The sequence below is a fragment of the Pongo abelii genome, chromosome 8 (assembly GCF_028885655.2).
Source record: "Pongo abelii isolate AG06213 chromosome 8, NHGRI_mPonAbe1-v2.0_pri, whole genome shotgun sequence".
In the NCBI taxonomy this organism is placed as follows: domain Eukaryota; kingdom Metazoa; phylum Chordata; class Mammalia; order Primates; family Hominidae; genus Pongo; species Pongo abelii.
This window is the reverse complement of record NC_071993.2, coordinates 70,527,941-70,550,651: the sequence shown is the minus strand read 5'-3', so window position 1 is coordinate 70,550,651 and position 22,711 is coordinate 70,527,941. Positions and strand designations below refer to the sequence as shown.

Below are 22,711 nucleotides of genomic sequence, written 5' to 3'. Positions count from 1 at the left end.
CCATGGCTACACAGGGCTGGTGCTAAGCACCTGCCAGCTTTCAATAGGCAAAGCAAGACCTCTCTAGTCCCCCCCACAATCGCCTTTGCTCACTTGTTCTACGCAGTACCTCTGAGCATCTGAATTTATGATCCCTGCTCTAGCATATCTGTAAGATCTGACATGGGCCAGTCCCAAACAACACCTGTTTTAAGGATGTGAGGTATTAAGTGGCAATACTTACAGGATATCCAGGGAAAGGTGGGTAGCCTGTTGGGGGATAGCCTGGGTATGACATTCTGTAACAACAATAAAAAACGTCCTCTGTTAAGTTTTTTTTGTTTTTGTTTTTTTTTTTTTGAGACGGAGTCTCGCTCTGTCACCAGGTTGGAGTGCAGTGGCGTGATTTTGGCTCACTGCAACCTCTGCCTCCTGGGTTCAAGCGATTCTCCTGCCTCAGCCTCCCGAGTAGCTGGGACTACAGGTGCATGCCACCATGCCCAGCTAATTTTTATATTTTTAGTAGAGATGGAGTTTCACCATGTTGGCCAGGATGGTCTCAATCTCTTGACCTGGTGATCCACCTGCCTCGGCCTCCCAAAGTGCTGGGATTACAGGTGTGAGCCACCGCGCCCAGCCTGTAATTTCTTATAATGGTTAAGGCTTTTGAAAACATACAGATATACACACATATATACACATACACACACACACAACACACACATACACACAAGGTTTTATGCAAAATATTTCTTTTCAAAAGAGTCTGGCATAAAATTAAAATGTGGATATTAGGGGTATAAGCAAAGCTTATTAAATGCTTATTTCATCATTCACACCAATGGAGTCAGTACAGTCTAGTAAGGTTCCAACTTTGTCATGCCATACAATTTTTGTCACATCTCAATTCTACCACTAGTATTATTCATGAACTGTTCTTTTCTCTTTTTTTTGGAGACAGAGTCTCACCCTGTTGCCCAGGCTGGAGTGTAGTGGCACAATCTCAGCTCACTGCAACCTCCGCCTCCTGGGTCCAAGTGATTCTCCTGCCTCAGCCTCCCAAGTAGCTGGGATTACAGGCGTCTGCCACCACGCTTGGCTAATTTTTTGTATTTTTAGTAGAGATGGGGTTTCACCATGTTGGCCAGGCCGGTCTTGAATGCCTAACCTCAGGTGAACCGCCCACCTTGGCCTCCCAAAGTGCTGGGATTACAGGCGTGAGCCACCTCACCCGGCCAAGGCTTCATCTTGGAAGCAGAGGGCAGTCCTCACCAGATGCCAGCACCTTGATCTTGGACTTCCCAGCCTCCAGAACCACACCTGGCCAATCTATTTTTCTTTAAGCCAATTTTTTACTTCCGTTTATTTTAAAAGTATGCTTATCATCAGTATACTTTTAAATATCAGCATACTTTTAAATGGAAAACTTCCAGTAGTTTTCTTACCACAAATAGAAGGTAATATTAAAATAAATACTTAGCTATTACAATAAAAAGTCCTTTCTAGGTGCCACAGAAATCCCCTCATATGGTGATATAACCACATTATGGGAAACAGTGGTACAATGGCTAAGAGTTAACATTCTGGAGTCACATATACGTGGATTAAACCCTAGCTTTCTTTTTTATAAACTTTTTATTTTTGAGACAAGGTCTCGCTCTGTCACCCAGGCTGGAGTATAGTGGCACAATCACAGCTTGCTGCAGCCTTGACCTCCTGGGCTCAGGTGATCCTCCCACCTCAACAGCCCCCCTCCCCACCCAGTAGCTGGGATCCTGGGCTCAGGTGATCCTCCCACCTCAACACCCCCCCTCCCCACCCCGTAGCTGGGATCACAGGTGCGTACCACCATGCCTGGTAAATTTTTGTATTTTTTTTGTAGAGATGGGGTTTCACCTTATTGCCCAGGCTGGTCTTGAACTCCTGGGCTCAAGCGATCCGCCTGCTTCAGCCCCTCAAAGTGCTGGGATTACAGGCATAAGCCACAGCGCCTAGCCTCAAATTACTGTTTTAATGACACTTTGAAAATAATTCCTGTGTAGTTATGCTACCAATTTGACACACATTAGGTCCATTTGTTTCATTTTGCTTTTGACTTTTAAGGTTTAAAAATTTTTTGATTTAGTTTTGTAATTATGTAAAACATTTTCTGGATTCTAAAGTCAAATCTACAAAACAAGATATGTTCAGAAACCTGTTAACTTCTAACCCTGTCCCTTACTATCTCCTACATATGATTACTTTTACAGTTTGTCTACCTATCTTTAAGTACATAAGCTGATATGTCTATATTTGTATCCCCATTCCCCCATTCCCCCATTCCATTCTTACATAAAACATACTCTGTTTCTTTTTTTTTTTTTTTTTTGAGTCAGAGTCTGACTCTGTCACCCAGGCTGGAGTACAGTGGCATAATCTCAACTCACTGCAACCTCCGCCCCTTGGGTTCAAGTGATTCTCCTGCCTCAGCCTCCCAAGTAGCTGGGATTACAGGTGCCTGCCACCGTGCCTGGCTAATTTTTGTATTTTTAGTAGAGATGGGGTTTCGCCATCTTGGCCAGGCTGGTCTTGAACTACTGACCTGGTGATCCACCCACCTTGGCCTCCCAAAGTGCTGGGATTACAGGCATGAGCCACTGCTCCCAGCACATACTCTGTTTCTTTACTGGCTTTTTTCTTTTATTATGGCCATCACCCACAGTCTTCATTCCTTTTTGAAAATAACAACATAGGCCAGGCACAGTGGCTCATGCCTGTAAATCCCAGCACTTCGGAAGGCTGAGGCAGTAGAATCTCTTGCAGCTAGGAGTTTGAGATCAGCCTGGGCAACAAAGAAAGACCTCATCTCTACAAAAAGTAAAATAATTAGCCAGGCATGGTGGTGTGCAACTGTAGTGCCAGTTATTCAGAAGCCTGGACAGGAGGATCACTTGAGCCCAAGACTTCAAGGCTGCAGTGAGCTAGGATCGCACCACTGCACTCCAGCCTGGGCAACAGAATGAGACCGTGTCTCTTAATAAAAAGAAAACAAAAAAAAAAACAACAAAAAAACACATAGTACTTCAGTGTGTGGATGTATCATGGCTTATTCAATGGCAGACATCTGAGTTATTTCTAGTCTTTTAACTATTACAGTCTTGCAATGAACAGCCGTGTACAAGTATCTCTGTGTATATTTAGCCAATATTATCTTCGGGGAAGATTCCTAGAAATGGCATTGCTGAGAAGAGGTAAAGGTGAATGTGATACTGCCCAATTCCCCTCCAGAGGGGCTGTACCAATTTGCATTTTCACCAGCCCTGCCAACAGAATTTTCCATCTAACATCCTGGATTTCCAGTTGTGTGAATATGGGCAAGTTACTTAGCTTCTCAAAGGAAGTTACTTAGCCTGTTAAGGCCTTCATTTCTTTATCTATAAAATGGGACGTGAACGTACCTACTTAAGGATGTTGTTGTAAGAATTAAGTAAAAGAACAAAGGCAAAACATTTAGCAGTGCCTGCAATAAAGTCCTCAGTAAATGTTAACTGCTATGATCACAGAGAACTGTGAAAGATTATGCAAGAATATTAAAAAATAATTAGCATGAAGTTTGGCTTTTATTAACTCATTATAACACTTTCAGTACATTTACTTTCTCAATTTTATTAGACTTAGAATAATTTTAAAATTAGAATGCTTTCTGATGGAAAAAGAAAGTAGGGTGGTAGAGTCTGGTTAGTCTGAGATTAAGGAGGCATTCATATATTATCTATTCTGTGATAATAATGGTGATCAAAAGTTGATAGTCTTCTGATCAGCAAACGTAACACTGGAAATATCTTTTAAAAACTGCAGTCTGTACCAGAAAGTTTGAAAGTTATGTTCTTCAAAAGGTGCTCATTTCCATTTGGAAAAGTAAACAATAACCTGCACATCAAGTGATGTTAAGACATTACTATTTTTTTAGGCGTGATAATGGTATTATGATTTTCATCAAGTATTCTGATCTTTTAGAGATATACATTAAGTATTTACAAACCAAATGATACGATGTCAGAGATTATGCCAAAATAATATGCAGGAATATTATATATAATATAGTGCAGGAATTTAGACATAATAAGCAGTCAGGAGTTGATAACTGCTCATGCTGGGTGATAAGTACATGGGGATTCATTACACTCTCCTGTCCATTTTTTAAAAGATGGCTCATGTAAAATAAATGGAGCTAGTGTGGATAGAGACAAATATCCCCATATATATATATATCTTTTGCGTTTGAAGAAAACACTATTAACCTAAAGCAAATGTAAATAAACAGAGAAAAAAACAAACATTCAAAAGAATACCCTCAGCCTGATCAAATCTAAAATACGGCCAGACGCAGTAGCTCATGCCTGTAATCTGAGCACTTTGGAAGCCAACGCAGGTGGATCACTTGAGGTCAGAGACCAGCCTGACCAACACGGTGAAACCCTGTCTCTATTAAAAATACAAAAATTAGGGCCGGGCGCAGTGGCTCACGCCTGTAATCCCAACACTTTGGGAGGCTGAGGAGGAGGATCACAAGGTCAGGACATTGAGGCCATCCACGCTAACACAATGAAACTCCATCTCTATAAAAAATCCAAAAAATTAGCCGGGCGTGGTGGCATGCGCCTGTAGTCCCAGCTACTTGGAAGGCTGAGGCAGGAGAATCCCTTGAACCCAGGAGGTGGAGGTTGCAGTGAGCCAAGATTGCACCACTGCACTCCAGCCTGGGCCACAGAGCAAAACAGTCTCAAAAAAAAAAAAAAAGGCTGGATGCAGTGGCCCACGCCTATAATACACCCAGCACTTTCGGAGGCTGAGGCGGGTGGATCAACTGAGGTCAGGAGTTCGAGACCAGCCTGGCCAACATGGTGAAACCCTGTCTCTACTAAAAATACAAAAATTAGCCAGGCGTGGTGGCATGTGCCTGTAAGCCCAGCTACTCAGGAGGCTGAGGCAGAATTGCTTGAACCCAGGAGGCGGAGGTTGCAGTTAGCCGAGATCACGCCACTGCACTCCAGCCTGGGCAATAGGGCAAAACTCCATTTCAACAACGACAAAAAAAAAAATCTAAAATACTATTAGTGATCAGATATAATATACCTGGCAAATACATCTATATAAAGTCAGTAATCACTTTTTTGGCATCTACAAGAAAACATTGCTACAAGTGGAGAGTGAATGATCAAAGGTTTAAACCAGGCTTTTAAAGGTGCTAGACACAGGCAAGAAAGTAGAACAATGTTATTTGCAAGGCAAAAGGTGGGACGTAACTGTGAGACGGATGATCACCAAAATAGACTAAGGAGCAGATTAAGACAGAAGTCAATTAGGAGGCTTTCTGTACGTGTAGAATAAAATACTCATCATTCTCCACCACACCACTCTTAACATCCTTTATCTGTCAATAGCACCACTACTTAAATTACCTAATACTCCAGTATAGTAAGAAACCCAGTATTTTTCTCTTTTTTTTTTTTTTTGAGACAGAGTTTTGCTCTTGTCACCCGGGCTGGAGTGCAGTGGCGCGATCTCAGCTCACTGCAACCTCCGCCTCCTGGGTTCAAGCAATTCTCCTGCCTCAGCCTCCCGAGTAACTGGGATTACAGGCGCCCACCACCACACCCGGCTAATTTATTGTATTTTAGTAGAGACAGGGTTTCGTCATGTTGGCCAGGCTGGTCTCGAACTCCTGACCTCAGGTGATCTGGCCGCCTCAGCCTCCCAAAGTGCTGGGATCACAGGCATGAGCCACTGCACCCGGCCAAAACCAGTATTTTTCTATCCATCCTTTGTAATGCCTCTTCTGTAATTTCTGTTCTCATGGTCATATACTTAGACCCTAAGTTTCATCACTTGATGCCTATCTTACTAAAACTCCTCCTGTGTTTATATTCTTGCTTATACTCTCTCACCCTCCCAATTTTCTCAGACACTGTCACTAGCTAAACTTTCCTAAAATGCTGCTCTTTCAGCAAATTGCTCTTCAGCTCAAAAATCATCAATGACTACTGCTGGAGTATCAAATGAAAATTAATTGGCCTGATATTCAGGTCTCCTTAGTACTGGCTCCAATTATTATTATTATATATATATTTTTGAGATGGTTTCTTGCTCTATCGCCCAGGCTGGATTGTTGTAGCATGACATCAGCTCACTGTAGCCTCGAATTCCTGGGCTCAGATGATCCTCTCATCTCAGTCTCCTGAAGAGCTGAGACTACAGGCGCACACCACCATACCTGGCTAATTTTTTTTTATTTTTAGTAAAGACAGGGTTTCGCCATGCTGCCCAGGCTGGTCTTGAACTCCTGGGTTCAAGAGATCCACCTGCCTCAGCCTCCCAGAGTGCTAGGATTACAGGCATGAGCCACCACACCCAGACTCTATTTATCTATTTAACTCATTTCTTACCAACACCTAACCCTCAACGCGAAATCTCTACCACTTGAACCATTCCCAGCATTCCTTTGCTTAAGCCATTCTTATCATTAACTGACTTGGCCCTCAAGCCTGGGCTTACTCACCCCTCCTATCTAGCTCAAGTCTCTCTTCCTTCTTTGAACAACATAGTTGACCAAAATAGTGTTTCTCAATGTTTTCCTTTTGAGACAGTCTTGCTCTGTTGCCCAGGCTGGAATGCAGTGGCACAATCTCGGGTCACTGCAGCCTCCGCCTCCTGGGTTCAAGCGATTCTCCTCCTTCAGCATTCCAAGTAGCTGAGACTACAGGTGCGCACTACCGCACCTGCTTAATTTTTGCATTTTTAGTGGAGACGGAGTTTCACCATGTTGGCCAGGCTGGTCACAAACTCCTGACCCCAAGTGATCTGCCTGCCTCAGCCTCCCAAAGCGCTGGGATTACAGGCGTGAGCCACCGCACCTGGCCTCAAACTTTAATGTGTATATGAATCCCTAGGGATCGTGTTAAAATAGAGACTTTAATTCAGTAGCTCCAGGATGGGGCCTGAGATTCTGCATTTCTAAAGCTTTCAGGTGATATGGATTCTGCAGGTCTGTGATTCACACTCTGATACCAGAATACTTTGGGATTTCTGGATCTACACCTAATTTTCTAAATTTGTAAATATACGTTTTGGCACTTTTCATCAATACAGCTGTAAATGATTCATATTTCTTTTATATCAGATGCCAAATAAACCCAACTCAAGACAACATTTATGAAAGTCCACTGTGTAATGAGCACTGTCCTAGGTGCTGATAGAAAGATTGAGAATAAGTATTCAGCCTTTTGAGTACACAGTATAGGAAAATGAGATAATATAGTGTCCCTTATGACAGGAACACAGGATAGAAGCTAAAAATGTGCTGAATTGAGAATAAATGGACATAGGTTGAATCAAGGCTATAAGTCAATAAGAAACATAAAATGATATGAAAACTGACCCAGTCAATTCTAAAATAATCATTTGGGATCCCAAAGGGCTGGATATAAAAACAGGGACAGGCTGAAATTTTTTGCTTTTTTCTTTTCTAAGCCTGGGTTTGTATAAAGAGTAAAGGACTGGCAAAAGCTCTAAAGAATGGTCAGATAGGCCGGGTGCAGTGGCTCACACCTATAATCCCAAAACTCAGGGAGGCCAAGGTGGGAGGACTGCTTGAGCCAAGGAGTTAAAGACCATCCTGGGCGACATAGTAAGACCTCGTCCCTACAAAAACATTTTAAAAATTACCCAGTGCAGTGGCGCCCACCTGTAGTCCAAACTATTCAGGAAGCTGAGGTGGGAGAATTGCTTGAGGCCAGGAGGTCAAGGCTGCAGTGAGTCGTGTTTGCACCACTGCACTCCAGTTGAAAGACAAGACAAGACAAGGAAAAAGAAAAAAAAAAAAAAAAAAAGAAAGAAAGAAAAAGAAAAGTAGATAGACCAAGGGCAAAAGGGTCAGGGTCAAAATAAAGGAAAAAAAATCTGAAAATAATTTATGAGATAAATTAATAGTAATTTGAAAGGCAATATGCAGTTACAGTACCAAAGACATCATAAGCAATTTAAATTTCTAAGTCTCAAGAAATTGTTCCAGTGACAAGACCTATATCTAAATTCTTTAGCTACTATCTTAAATCTTACCTTTACGAGCCTGGAGGAATTATGTCAACAAAAATGAAAACAAGGCAAAGATTATCTGTATATAATAAAAATTAAAGCTATTTTAAGAAAGTGAATTTTGGTACATGTTGAAAAATAATTATATAAAAGACTAGAATTCAATTCCATTTCCAGGAATGTACCTTATAGAAATACTTGCACAAGGGCAAAATTATATACGTACAAGGCTATTCACTGCAGCATTTTTGTAATAGGAAAAGGTTAAAAACCATGTGAACGTCCATCAATAAGGGACAGGTGTCATCCCAGGGATGCTGGAATGATTTAACATATGCAAGTCAATAAATGTGATGTATCACATAAAGATAATTAAAAACAAAAACCATATGATCATCTCAATAGATGCAGAAAAAGCATTCAACAAAATCCAGCATCTTTTACAATAAAAAATTCAACAAATGAGGCATAGAAAAGACCTAACTCAAAATAATAAAAGCCATATATGACGACAAAGACAACATCATACTGAACGGGGAAAAGTTGAAAGCATTCCCCCTGAGAACAGGAACAAGACAAGAACGTCCACTTTCACCACTCCTATTCGACATAGTTCTGGAAGTACTAGCCAGAGGGAAAGCAAGGGAAAGCAATAAAGTGTATCCAAATTGGAAAAGAGGAAGTCAAACTATCACTGTTTGCAGATATTATGACTGTATACCAAAGAAATCCTAAAGACTCCAACAGACTCTTAGATTTGATAAATGAAATCAGTAAAGTCTCAGGTTACAAAATCAATGTACACAAATCAGTAGCACTGCTATATACCAAAAACGTCCAAGCTGAGAATCAAATCAAGAACTCAATCTCTTTTATAATAGCTGCAAAAATAAAAAATAAAAAATAGAATACCTAGGAATATGCTTCACCAAGGAGATGACAGATCTCTACAAGGAGAACTACAAAATACTGCTGAAAGAAATCACAGATGACATAAATGGAAACTCATCCCATGCTCATGGATTGAAAGAATCAATATTGTGAAAATGACCATACTGCCCAAAGCAATCTACAGATGCAATGCAATTCCCATCAAAATACCAAGATCATTTTTCACAGAATTAGAAAAAACAATCCTAAAATTAATATGGAACAAAAAAGAGCCTGAATAGCTAAAGCAATTCTAAGCAAAAAGACAAATCTGGAGACATCACATTACCAGACTTCAAATACACTACAAGCCTATAGCTACCACAACAGCATGGTACTAGTTTAAAAGTAGGCACATAGACCAATGGAACAGAATAGAGAACTCAGAAATAAAGCCAAATACATATAGCCAACTGCTCTTTGACAAAGCACACAAAAACAAAAATTGGGGAACGGACACCCTATTTAATAAATGATGCTGGGAAAACTGGCAAGCCACATGAAGAATGAAACTGGATCCCTAACTATCACCCAATGCAAAAATCAACTCAAGTTGATAAAAGATTTAAATATAAGACTTGACACTATAAAAATTCTAGAACATTGGAAACAGTCTTCTAAACACTGGCCTAGGCAAAAAATTCATGACTAAGACACCAAAAACAAACACAACAAAAACAAATAGATGGGACCTAATTAAACTAAAAAGCTTCTGCACAGCAAAAGAAATAATCAACAGAGTAAACAGACCACCCACAGAATGAGAGAAAATATTTGCAAATTATGCATCCAACAAAGGACTAGTATCCAGAATCTACAAGGAATTCAAATCACAAAGAAAAAAAAAAAACAATTGCATTAAAAACTGAGCAAAGGACATGAATAGACATTTCTCAAAAGAAGATATACAAATGGCCAAAAAACATGAAATAATCATTAATTATTCAACATCATTAATTCTTAGGGAAATGCAAATTAACCACAATGAGATACCACCTTGCTCCTACAGGAATGGTTATTCTTGAAAAGTAAAAAAATTGGCTGGACGCGGTAGCCCACGTCTGTAATCCCAGCACTTTGGGAGGCCCAGGTGGGTGATCACCTGAGGTTGGGAGTTTGAAACCAGCCTGACCAACATGGAGAAACCCGTCTCTACCAAAAATAACAAAATTAGCTGGGCATGGTGGCGCCTGCCTGTAATTCCAGCTACTTGGGAGGCTGAGTCAGGAGAATTGCTTGAATTCGGGAGGCGGAGGTTGGGGTGAGCCGAGATCACGCCATTGCACTCCAGCCTGGCAACAAGAGCGAGACTCCATCTCAAAAAAAAAAAAAAAAAAAAAAAGTCAACAATAGATGTTGGTGTGGATGTGGGGAAAAGAGACCGCTTATTACACTACTATACAGCCTCTACAGAAAACAGTATGGAGACTCCTCAAAGAGCTAAAAAAAAAAGATCTACCATTCAATCCAGAAATTCCACTGCTGGGTATCTACCCAAAGGAAAGAAAGTCATTATATGAAAAAGACTTTTGCACATGTATATTTATAGCAGCACAATTCACAACTGCAAAGATGCGGAACCAATCTAAGTGCCCATCAACTGAGTGAATAAAGAAAATGTGGTATATATAAACCATGGAATACTACTCAGCCATTAAAAGGAACAAAATAATGTCTTTTACAGCAACTTGGATGAAGCTGGAGGCCATTTTTCTAAGTGAAGTAACACAGGGGTGGAAAACCAAAAGCCGTATGTTCTCACTTTGTAAGTGGAAGCTAAGCTATGAGTATGCAAAGACATAGGTATGAAGTGATATAATGGACTTTAGAGACTCAGAAAGGGGAGGGTGAAAGGCGGCTAGGAATCAAAAACTACACATTAGGCACAATGTACGTTACTCGGGTGACTAAAATCTCAGAATTCACCACCATACAATTCATCCATGTAATAAAAAACCACTTGTACTCCAAAAGCTGTTGAAATTTTATCTTTTTTGTTTTTGGAGACGGAGTCTTGCTCTATCATCCAGGCTGGAGTGCAGTGGTGTGATCTCCACTCATTGCAACCTCCATCTCCCAGGTTCAAGCGATTCTCCTGTCTCAACCTCCCGAGAAGCTGGGACTACAAGCACGTGCCACCGCACCGGGCTAAATTTTGTATTTTTAGTAGAGACAGGGTTTCATCATGTTGGCCAGGCTAGTCTCGAACTCCTGACCTCAGGTGATCCACCCACCTCGGCCTCCCAAAGTGCTGGGATTACAGGCGTGAGCCACTGTGCGGGGCCATTGCTGAAATTTTTTAAAAGGAGGGACACGTGAAACAGATTATGGATAGCCATACAAGGTGGTGTTATGTGGTTATTAAAAATGAGGCAGCTTTTTTTTACCCATATATGAAACCATCTGTAACACGTATTAATGGAAAAAAAAAGGCAAAGTGAAAAACTGCATAGTGTGCTGCCATATGTGTAAAAAATGCACTGATTTTGACTTATAGAATATCCCTGAAAGGACACTCAAGGAAGTAGAAAACAGTGACTGCTTCCTGGATGAAGAGCTGGGACACAATGGAGAAGACTATTTACTTTTCTTTTTTCTTTTTTTGAGATGGAGTCTAGCTCTGTTGCCAGGCTGGAGTGCAGTGGCGCGATCTCAGCTCACTGCAACCTCCGCCTCCGAGGTTCAAGCGATTCTTGTGCCTCAACCTCCTGAGTAGCTGGGACTACAGACGCACGCCACCACGCGGCTAATTTTTGTATTTTTAGTAGAGACGGGGTTTCACCGTGTTAGTCAGGATGGTCTCGATCTCCTGACTTCGTGATCCTCCCGCCTAGGCCTCTCAAAGTGCTGGGATTACAGGCGAGAGCCACTGCGCCCGGCCGAGACTTACTTTTCAAAGTACTTTAGCCCTTTTAGAATTGTACATATATCATTTATTCAAGAGGCAGATTTTAAACGTTTTTGTAAAAAGCTAAATAACACCCAGAGTGACTCAAAAAATTTCTCAACTTTGCCCAAGTGAATAGTAAGTCTAGAGTTTTTTGGGGTTTTTTTTGAGACAGAGTTTCTCTCTGCCGCCCAGGCTGGAGTGCAGTGGCAATCTCGGCTCAGTGCAACCTCTGCCTCCCGGGTTCAAGCGACTCTCTTGCCTCAGCCTCCAGAGTAGCTGGGATTACAGGCGCGCGCCACCACGCCCAGCTAATTTTTGTATTTTTAAGTAGAGACGGGGTTTCACCGTGTTGGTCAAGCTGGTCTCAAACTCCTCCTGACCTCGTGAATCTCCCGCCTCGGCCTCCCAAAGTGCTAGGACTACAGGCGTGAGCCACCGCGCCCGGGTTTTTTTTTTTTTTTTTTTTTTAAACGTTCTCTGTAAGCAACCACTTTTAAAAGACTAGAAAATCATTTTTGGTTTTCCAAACCATCTCCACCCAGTGAGTCAGTTAGTAAAAGGGCTGGGTCTCACCGTTTCTCATTGATGGCATGAAGCCCAGGAACCCAAGAGGCAGCTGTTGCAAATTTATGGGGAAAAAAAATACACGAAACAGGAAGGGTGACTGAAGATACGCGCAACACCGAATACAATTTTGCAAAACCGGCTTCTAGGTATGGTAGGATCATTTAAATCGGTCAGTGATTTGGAGAAAGAACGTGGAGGCATGGCTAGTCCTCTGCACGGACAGGTAGGTAGCCAACCACCAGTGACGACTGAAAGTTTGCAGTGGCCAAAATTATCTCTTTTACCTATTCAGTGCTTGAAACTCTTTCTTTGCCTGGAAGGTAACTCATTACACTCATCATCTAATTCGGACACATTTAGCAGATTAGCTGGCCATCAGCTGGCAAAAATTAGGCCGTTTACGGCATTCGGAAGATAACAGCGTCATGTCTGTCACTTTACGGTGGACAACAGCCATCTACCTCTGCACCTTGGTTTCCTTGAGCAGTGTTTGCACAGGATGAGCTAATTTCAACACACATTTGCTGCTGGTCGGGGAACAGGAATCAAATCTGGAATGCTATTCTAGAATAGCTTCCAAGAACTGTAAACGAGAACCAGTGTACGACCTTGGCCTGGCGCATTCTGTCCTACGGTTCACTAAACAGTAAAAATTTCCCAAGTTTCCCTAAATTCGCTGTGTCACCGGAAAGTACAGCCACTACCAGTCAGACGGCTTTCAGCACTGCCCGTGCGTTTCCCTACTCAGCCTCCCGCGAGGCAGCTGGGCCACGCTGCGGCCTCAGCCCCTCCACCTGCCCGAGGGCGGGGCGCCACTGGTCCCTGGGATTTCCAAACGGACCGAAGGGCTTCCCGTAAGCCAGGCCGGCCGCCTCACCCACGCCACCCCAACACACCCCGGCCAGCAGCCCGGCTACAAGACGCGCAAACCGAGTCGCCGCCACCCGGGAGGCCCACACGGCCCTCCAGCCGCGCCCCACTAGCACCGGGACAGCGGCGCCCAGAGCGGGCCGAGGGCAAGACCACCGAGGTAGACGAGGTGGGAAGGGGAGGGGGCGCCGCTCCTCACCTGACCCCGGCAGCAGCGTCACAGCCCAACCCGGTCGCCCGCAAGATGGAGCCGGGGGCGGTCCCAGGGTGGGCGGGGCATCTCGCGAGCCCGTTAGGATCGCGGCTGCAGCCGGGAACGCCCCCGGAGCTGGAGAGGGCGGTGCGGGGAGCGGGCTGTCCCTGAGTCCCGCCCCTAGGCGCCACCTGAGGGAAAAAAACTCTCCCTTCAGGTGGCCCAGCGGATTTTTAATCACATTTATCTGTCACAAGGACCCTGCGCCAATCCCTTTTAAGGCTGCCTCAAGTCACCTAGGAAGTTGCAGCAGTCCTGGGGGTATCCCGGGCCGCTTCAGTGGTGGGCGGTAGAGCAGGGCTGAGACTGGGAGGCTGGTGCAGCCTCCCCGCCTCTGAAATGCCGTCCTCTAGGTATTTTCTGGGGATAAAGACGGCGTTTTTTGTTAGCCTCCTGTGAAAGTAATATTTGTGGGAAATCTTTAGTTGGAACTGTAGATGAACTAATCAAAATCACTCCCGAAGGGAGTTGTTAGGTGATTTTAGGCTCCCCTCGTGGCTAGAGCATTAAACACACATTAGCATTAAACATTTGAGGCAATTACAAGGACTCAGATCAGTATTTTACACTCGTTAAGGAATTTATATTACAGAGCAAAACCAATCAGCTACCTTTTAGAGTAAAAGGTAGTTTCTGGGTGTGGTCCCGCGAACAGCAGCATCACCTGGAAACGTGTTAGTAATGCAGATTATTGAACTCCACCTTAGACCTACTGAATCAAACTCCCCGGGTGGTGCCCAGCAACCTGGTTTAACAAGCCCTCCAGGTGGTTCTGATGCACACTAAAGTTTGCACATCTGATGCACATCAACTTACTTATTCCTCTACACTTTTCTACCCAAAAGTTTCCTCATGGGGGTGGAATAGAGTGGATTACGATTTTAAATGGGAAGAGCAAGCAAAATATACACGGCTTCCAAATAGGTGTGTGGAGTGAAAAGTATTTGAGGCAGGTCATTGTCTCATTTAACAATGGTAGACAAAATGCACAACTCTCTAGGTGACCAGCATTAATTCCCTGGCGCCCAACAGTCTGTCTGCCTGGAAAATAACAGGACTTTCTGTCCTACCTACCCCAGAGACCTCCAGGATTTAAGCCTTCCCTGAGAAGCCCACTCTTCATTCTACAGAGTTCCCTTTGTGAGCTCGTTCCAAACCCTCCCTCTGCCTTAATTACCACTGTAACAGGGTATTTGCCAAACCTCTTATTTCCAGCCCACTTTCCTGAGCTGCAGGAATAGTCCAATAGCCTACTACGACATTTGCCATTTCATCCTTTCAATTCATCCTTTCTTCCTAGCATAAAAGGCGTTACAGGATCAGAGACCCTTTCCTCCTGCTACCTCTGCTTAGAAAGCACTGCTCATCTTTTAACAATTACTCATCTAATTAGACTTGTTTTCAAGGTTGCTCATCTCCCTCTTGCTCCAATAAACTCTTCCTGATCTTCTTTTTTGTACTCAACTGGACCATTTAAATTTTTTAATTTTTTTGGAGACAGAGTCTTGCTCTGTCACCCAGGCTGGAGTGCTGTGGCGCAATCTAGGCTCACTGCAACCTCTGCCTACCAGGTTCAAGCGATTCTCATGCCTCAGCCTCCCGTGTAGCTAGCTGGGAGGCATGTGACCACGCCCAGCTAATTTTTTTGTATTTTTAGTACAGATGGGGTTTCGCCATGTTGGCCAGGCTGGTCTCGAACTCCTGGCCTCAAGCGATCCACCTGCCTCAGCCTCCCAAAGTGCTGGATGTATTACAGGCATAAGCCACCATACCTGGGTCAACATCTCTGAAGGCCATCGTATGTTCCAGAGTTCATGTGAAGTAAGAGCCATCATGCTTCGAATGTGAACATCCCACTGTATCAGAGTCTGTTGTTTTTGTTTTTGTAGTTTTGAGACACAGTCTCATTCTGTTGCCCAGGCTGGAGTGCAATGGCACGATCTCAGCTCATTGCAACCCCTGCTTCCCAGGTTCAAGGAATTCTCCTGCCTCAGCCTCCCAAGTAGCTGGGATTACAGGCATCCGCCACCACGCCCAGCTTTTTTTTTTTTTTTTTTTTTTTTTTTGAGACAGAATCTTGCTCTGTTGCCCAGGCTGGATGGAATGCAGTGGCATGATCTCAGCTCACTGTAAGCTCTGCCTCCTGGGTTCACGCCATTCTCCTGCCTCAGCCTCCCGAGTAGCTGGGACTACAGGTGTCCACCACCACGCCTGGCTAATTTTTTGTATTTTTAGTAGAGACAGGGTTTCACTGTGTTAGCCAGGATGGTCTCAATCTCCTGACCTCGTGATCCACCCACCTCAGCCTCCCAAAGTGCTAGGATTACAGGCGTGAGCCACCGCGTCCAGCCTAAATTTTTATATTTTTAATACAGACGGTGATTTGCCATGTTGGCCAGGCGAACTCCTGACCTCAGGTGATCCACCCACCTCGGCCTCCCAAAGTGCTGGGATTACAGGTGTGAGCCACCACGCCTGGCCCAGAGTCTGGTATTTAAGTACATATCCTTTTTGTTCCATTAGAATAGTAATTTTATCCCTCAGGGACACCTGACAACGTGTGGAGACATCTTTGGTTGTCACAACTGAGGGGAGGTGGTGGGGTTACTAGCATCTAGTGGGTGAAGGCCAAGGATTCTAAACAAAGTACATATCCTACAATGCCTACAGTCCCTACACAAAGAATTATTCAGCCCAAAAAGTCAATAGTGCTGAGGTTAAGAAACCCTGAGTCAGAGTGATCTTTCTAAAGAATAAATTGGGTCATGTAATTCCCATGATTAAACTTCTTTAATAGCTTCCCACTGGAACCAGAATAAAATAAAATCCAAACTCCTGATGATGGTCTATTAGGCCCTAGATAATCTGGTCCCTGCCTACATCGCTCATCTAATCCCTTTTCACTTTTTTTTTTTTTTTTTTTTTGAGACGGAGTCTTGCTCTGTCGCCCAGGCTGGAGTGCGGTGGTGCAATCTCAGCTCACCGCAAGCTTCACCTCCCAGGTTCACCCCATTCTCCTGGCTTAGCCTCCCGAGTAGCTGGGACTAAAGATGCCTGCCACCACGCCCAGCTAATTTTTTTATATTTTTAGTAGAGACGGGGTTTCACCATGTTAGCCAGGATGGTCTCGATCTCCTGACCTCGTGATCCACCTGCCTCGGCCTCCCAAAGTGCTGGGATTACAGGCGTGAGCCACGGCGCCTGGCCTTCACTTTCCTTAATCACTAACCTCTGAACACAGTGGCCTTCGGTCCAAACATACCAAGCTTGTGACCAAATGCACCAGATTCTCAGGACCTTGGCACTTGCTATTGTTTCTACTAGGAATGTTCTCCATGGTGTCATCTCAAATGTGGTCTCCTGGCTGGGTGAGTTGGCTCACATCTATAATCCTAGCACTTTGGGAGGCCCAAGACAGGCAGATCACTGAAACCCCGGAGTTGGAGACCAGCCTGGGCAACATGGCGAGACCCCATCTCTACAAAAAATACAAAAATTAGTCAGGCATAGTAGTGTGCACTTGTAATCCCATCTACTTAGGAGGCTCACAGGGGAGAATCACTTGAACCCAGGAGGCAGAGGCTGTAGTAAGCCAAGATCTCACTACTGCACTCCAGCCTGGGCAACAGAGCCTGACCCTATCTCAAAAGAACAAACAAAAAATGTCATCTCCTCAAGGTACTTCCTGAACATTAGTAGCTGCCACCAGCACAACCACTACTATCAGCTATGCTCATTATTTAATTTTCCTTATACCACTTAAAAGCATCTGAAATTCTGTGTGTTTACTGTTTCTGTCCCCATCTAGAATGTAAGCTCCTTGAGAACAGGGATATCTTTAGAGACTAGTAGTGAGTGTTTGATAAATAACTGATTGTCTGATTGACTACAATAGGGCCCCCAAAACCCAAGCCAACTAATTCATCTGGTGATCAGCCAAATACAGATTTATTTCCAACAAAAAACTGGCTCTGATAGACCTACTGAGAGAACCCATGTGCTACCCTAAAGGATTTTCAAAGGTAGTTTTGAAAATATTTTTTTCATTTCATATGCTGACTTTAGAAAACATAACTCCATTATATTGTCCTTGCTTATGTCAGTCTCCTATTAAGGGCAGAAGCCATCTTAGAATCCTCAGCATTTGACAATAAGCTAGGCATCTGGACTTTTATGTACTATCACCACCATTCTACTAAACTGGATGTTTTTGTGCCACCTGTTACTGTGTAGTTTCTAATTATATTCTGGCTGACAGATACATCACCCTTCATCCATCACAATCAGCAAACAAATCCTACAGATTTTACTTTCATGTTCTACCTGCAAAATGTCACTACTTATTTACTTTACTTGTAGTTAAAAATTACCTCTTGCTCTCCATACCTACTGATATAATCTTAGCGGACACCTACATTATCTCTTGTCTGAACCGTGACAATAGTGTCCTAACTGGATTTTCCATTACCAAACCATCTTACACACTACTGCTAGTTCAATCTGTGTTACTGAGCAAAATTCAAAATGATATTTATCAAATAATAGCTATTAAGGACATACTATTTGCTAGGTACTGTGTTAAGGATTTAAATCTCCTTATTTTTTACATTCTCTAAGATTAGAAAACTTTGGTAACAGCTTTATTGAAATATAATTCACCCACATAATGTGTACAATTCAATGATTTTTAGTACATTCAGAGTTGTGCATCTATCACCACAATCAATTTTAGAATGGTTATATCCCATACCCTTTACCCATCACCCCCAATACCCCCATCCTCCCTGTCCACATGCAGCCACTAATCTACTTTGTCTCCATAGACTTGCCTATTCTGAACATTTCATATAAATGCACTTGTACAATACGTAGTCTTTTGTAACTGGCTTTCATATTGTAACATGAATCAGTATTTCATTACTTTTATGGTCAAATACTATTTCCTTGTAAGGATTTACCACATTTTGCTTATCCATTCATAAGCTGATGGATATTTTAGTTGTTTTCATCTTTTGGCTGTCATGAATAATGCTGCTATGAATATTTATATACATATGATTTCATTTCTCATGGGTACAAACCTATGAGCAAAACTTCTGGGTCAAATGGTAAGTCAATTTTTAACTTTTTTTTTTGTTTTTTTAAGAGACAGGGTCTTGATTCGTTGCCCAGGCTGGTCTCAAACTCCTTGCTTTAAGCAGTACTCCTAGCTCAGCCTCCCAAAGTGCTGGGATTACAGGCGTGAGTCATCATTACCTGGCCCTCAATGTTTAACTGAGGAACTGCCAGACTGTTTTCCAAATTGGCTGCATCATTTTACATTCCCACCAGCAGTGTATGAAGGTTACAATTTCTTCACATCCTCATCAACATTTATTACCACCTCTTTATCATAGCCATCGTAGTAGGTATGAAGTGGTATCTCATTGTAATTTTAATTTGTATACCTTAATGATTGATGATGTTGAGCATCTTTTCATGTACTTATTGGCCATTTATACATCTTTTTTGGAGAAATGTCTGTTCAGATCCTTTGCCTATTTTTAACTGGGTTATCTGTTAAGTTGTAGGTCCCTTATCAGATATATAATTTATTAATATTTTCTCTCATTCTTTACTTTTTTTTTTTTGAGACAGGATCTCGCTCTGTCACCCAGGCTGGAGTGCGATCATGGCTCACTGCAGCCTCCTGGGCTCAAGCATCTTTCCACCTCAGCCTCCCAAGTAGTGTGACTACAGGCGTGCGCCACCATGCCCAGCTAATTTTTTTTTTTTTTTGTAGAGATAGGTCTATGTCGCTTAGGCTCATCTTGAACTTCTGGGCTTAAGCAGTCCTCCCATCTTTGCCTCCTAAAATGTTGGGATTACAGGTGTGAGCCACCACACCTGGCCTAAAATTTTAAATTTTGATAGTCTAATATATTTATTTTTATTTTGGTTGCTTGTACTTTTGGTGTCATATCTAAGAAAACATTGCCAGATAAGTTCACGAAGATTTTCCCCTTTATTTTCTTTGAAGAGTTTGTTTTAGGTATTTGAACCATTTTGAGTTAATCTTTGTATATTGTGTGAGGTGGGGGTATAACTTTATTCTTCTGCATCTGGATATCCAGTTGTCCCAGCACTATTTGTTAAAAAGTCTGTTCTTTTCCCAATTAATTGTTTATGTACCCTTGTCAAAAATCAATTGACCATAAATGTTAAGGTTTTTTTCTTTTCTTTTTTTTTTTTTTTTTTTTTTTTTTGAGACAGGTTCTCACTTTTCACCCAGGCTGGAGTGCAGTGGCACAATCTTGGCTCACTGCAGCCTCAACCTCCTGGGCTCAAGCGATCCTCTCACCTCAGCCCCTCAAGTAGCTAGGACTACATGTATGTGTCACCATGCCCAGCTAATTTTTTTTGTATTTTTTTTAGAGAGGGGGTTTTGGGATGTTTCCCACAGTGGTCTCAAGCTCCTGAGCTCAAACGATCTGCTTGCCTTGGCCTCCCAAAGTGCTGGGATTACAGGCATGAACCACCATGCCCTGCTATTCTTGTTACAGTCTGAATGTTTTGTGAGCCTCCTCCACCCCAACACATACACATACATACACCACACATACACAAATTCACATGCTGAAATCCTAACCTCTGGCTTTAGGAGGTGGGATCTTTGGGAAATTATTAGGTCATGAGGGCAGAGCCCTCATGAGTGGGATTAGTGTCCTTGTAAAAGAGGAAAGAGTGAGCTCAGTCACCCCTTCCACAGTAAGAACATGCCCTTCCCAGACACGAAATCTGCTAGTGCCTTGATCTTGGACTTTCCAGCTTCCAGAAATGTGGAAAATAGATTTGATGTTTACAAGCCACACAGTTTACAGTATTTTGTTACAGCAGCCCAAGCAGACTAAGACAATTCTCAATTCTATTGCACTGACCTTATGTCTATTCTATGCCAGTATCACATTGTCTTGACTATTACTATTTCGTACAGGTTGAGCATCCCTAATCAAAAAATTTGAAATTCAAAATGCTCCAAAATCCAAAGCTTTTTGAGTACTGAGATCCAAAATGTTCCAAAACCTGAAACTTTTGGAGTGCCGACAGAGCACTCAAAGGATATGCTCACAGGAGCATTTCGGGTTTTCAGATTAGGGATATTGAACTGGTAAGTACATAATGATTATAGGTTTTGGAACTGGGGGCCGGGCACAGTGGCTCATGTCTGTAATCCCAGCACTTTGGGAGGCTGAGGAGGGTGGATCTCTTGAGCTCAGGAGTTCAAGACCAGCCTGGGCAACATGGCAAAACGCTGTCTCTACAAAAAATACAAAAATTGGCTGGGCATGGTGGCTTGCACTTGTGGTCCCAGCTACTAGGGAGGCTGAGGTGGGAGGATCACTTGAGCCCGAGATTCTTGTCTCAAACAACAAAAAAAAGAAATTGGGATGTGTGAGTCCTCTAACTTTGCAAACATTTTAACTTCAATATTAATTTGGGATACTTGGTATTATCTCCATTTTACAGATGAAGAAACTAAGGCTTAGAGAAGTTTAGCTTCCCTTGCAATATAAAATTTGATGGCTGCTCCAGGATTCATACTCAGATCTACAAAAATCCACAATACTCCTATAATCTTATCTCAATCTACCTTCCAGACTTAATTTATACTAATCCCCAAAGGTACCTTCAAATATCCCATAGGCTTTTCTGCCTCCAAACTTCTGGTCCTGTTGTTCCTTCCATCTTGAGTGCCTTGTGCTCTGTTTCAAAAAATTCTCACTCAGAATATTTTCACTATCGTTTAGCAAAATGATCTCTTTTCACTCTATTTCTTTTTTTTTCTTTGTTTCAAGTTTTAATCAAAGCTTGTATATAAGATTACTTTATTCCTGCATCTTCACAATTGTTTCTTCCTTGTATTTGCCCTTTTCCTTTCCTACTTCGCGAGATTTGGCTTTCCATTCAAGGATCTTTTTGCGGTCTTTGTCCAGTTTTAGCCTAGTGATGACCACCTTGCTAGGGTGAATGCCTATGTGGACAGTTGTGCCATTAGCTTTTTCCCACTGCACCCGTTCATTGTAGATAACATATTTCTTCCTGTAAACCTGGACTACTTTGCCAATTTGCTGACCTTTATAGTGTCCTCATGCAACCTGAACTTCATTATCCTTTTGGATGGGCATGCATTGCACGTTGTACTTCTGTCTCAGCTCTTTGGAAAGAGGGGAAGACATAATTTTCCTGTGAATGTGGGAAGGTGCATTGAAATGCCTTTTGCGATTCTTGCTTCAGTCGGAAGTCACAAAGGGATTAAACTTCATTTTGGCCGCTCCTGCTTCAGTGATGGCCGCAAGAGGGAAGAGAGCTGTTTTCACTCTATTTCCTTAGCACCAGAAGCCTCTCTCGTATTTCTTACTCCATATTATACCTTGCAATAAAGGTATCTCCAAATACATAAATATTATTTCCCTTCCTAAGAATAAACACCATGTCTTATTCACTTTTCAATCTCCCCAAAGCCAAAATACAGTACCTGTAGTATGACAGGTACTGTTTTCAATGAATATATGAAATTCTAAAATTATCCCTATTAGAGTGGGCAATAGAATGTGTATATGTGTGTTGGGGTGATGGGCTGTAATATGTGTGCGAAAGACAGTCATGGCAAGATTGTAGGAATGAATACCCAGGAAATGTCCTAATCCTGAGAGTATGATGAGAAAAGGATGACATTGGCTGGGCACAGTGTCTCATGCCTGTAATCCTAACACTCTGGCAGGCTGAGGTGGGAGGACTGCTTGAGCCCAGGAGTTTGAGACCAGCCTGGGCAATACAAGGAGGCCCTGTCTCTAGAAAAAAAAAAAAAAAAGTTAGCTGGGCATGGTGGTATGTACCTGTAAGTCCCAACTACTTGAGAGGATGAGATGGAAGGATCACTTGAGCCCAGGAGTCTGAGGCTGCAAAGAGCTATGGTAATGCCACTGCACTCCAGCCTTGGTGACAGAGCAAGACTCTGTCTCCAAAAAAAAAAAGAAAAAAGAAAAAGAAATAAAAAAGGATGACATGAGGCAAATGTGTGACAGAGTGGCAGACCCAGAGAACTGATGCTAATTACTCTGTTGGCAAGAGAGAAACTTCCAGTCTTGAGGTGTTATGTGCAGATGAGT

General features: G+C 42.7%; 1 protein-coding gene and 1 pseudogene across 4 annotated transcripts in view; both read right to left on the bottom strand.

Moving 5' to 3' along the window:
- Positions 1 to 13,688, bottom strand: part of ANXA7 (annexin A7) — a 38,306-nt gene extending 24,618 nt beyond the window's left edge. Inside the window, exons 1-2 of one of the 4 annotated variants that reach the window (XM_002820823.6) lie at positions 13,509 to 13,688; positions 224 to 278 (exon numbers count right to left, since the gene is read on the bottom strand). In XM_002820823.6, coding sequence (XP_002820869.1) covers positions 224 to 277 — 54 coding nt within the window. In that variant the 5' untranslated portion in view covers position 278; positions 13,509 to 13,688. The remainder of the gene's footprint in view (positions 1 to 223; positions 279 to 13,508) is intronic. The other 3 variants (XM_054523324.2, XM_054523325.2, XM_063727347.1) reach the window with 3 other exon arrangements.
- A 2,771-nt stretch (positions 13,689 to 16,459) lies between these two features.
- On the bottom strand, positions 16,460 to 22,563 carry LOC129048452 (large ribosomal subunit protein uL24-like; annotated as a pseudogene).
- Positions 22,564 to 22,711: the final 148 nt, after the last annotated feature.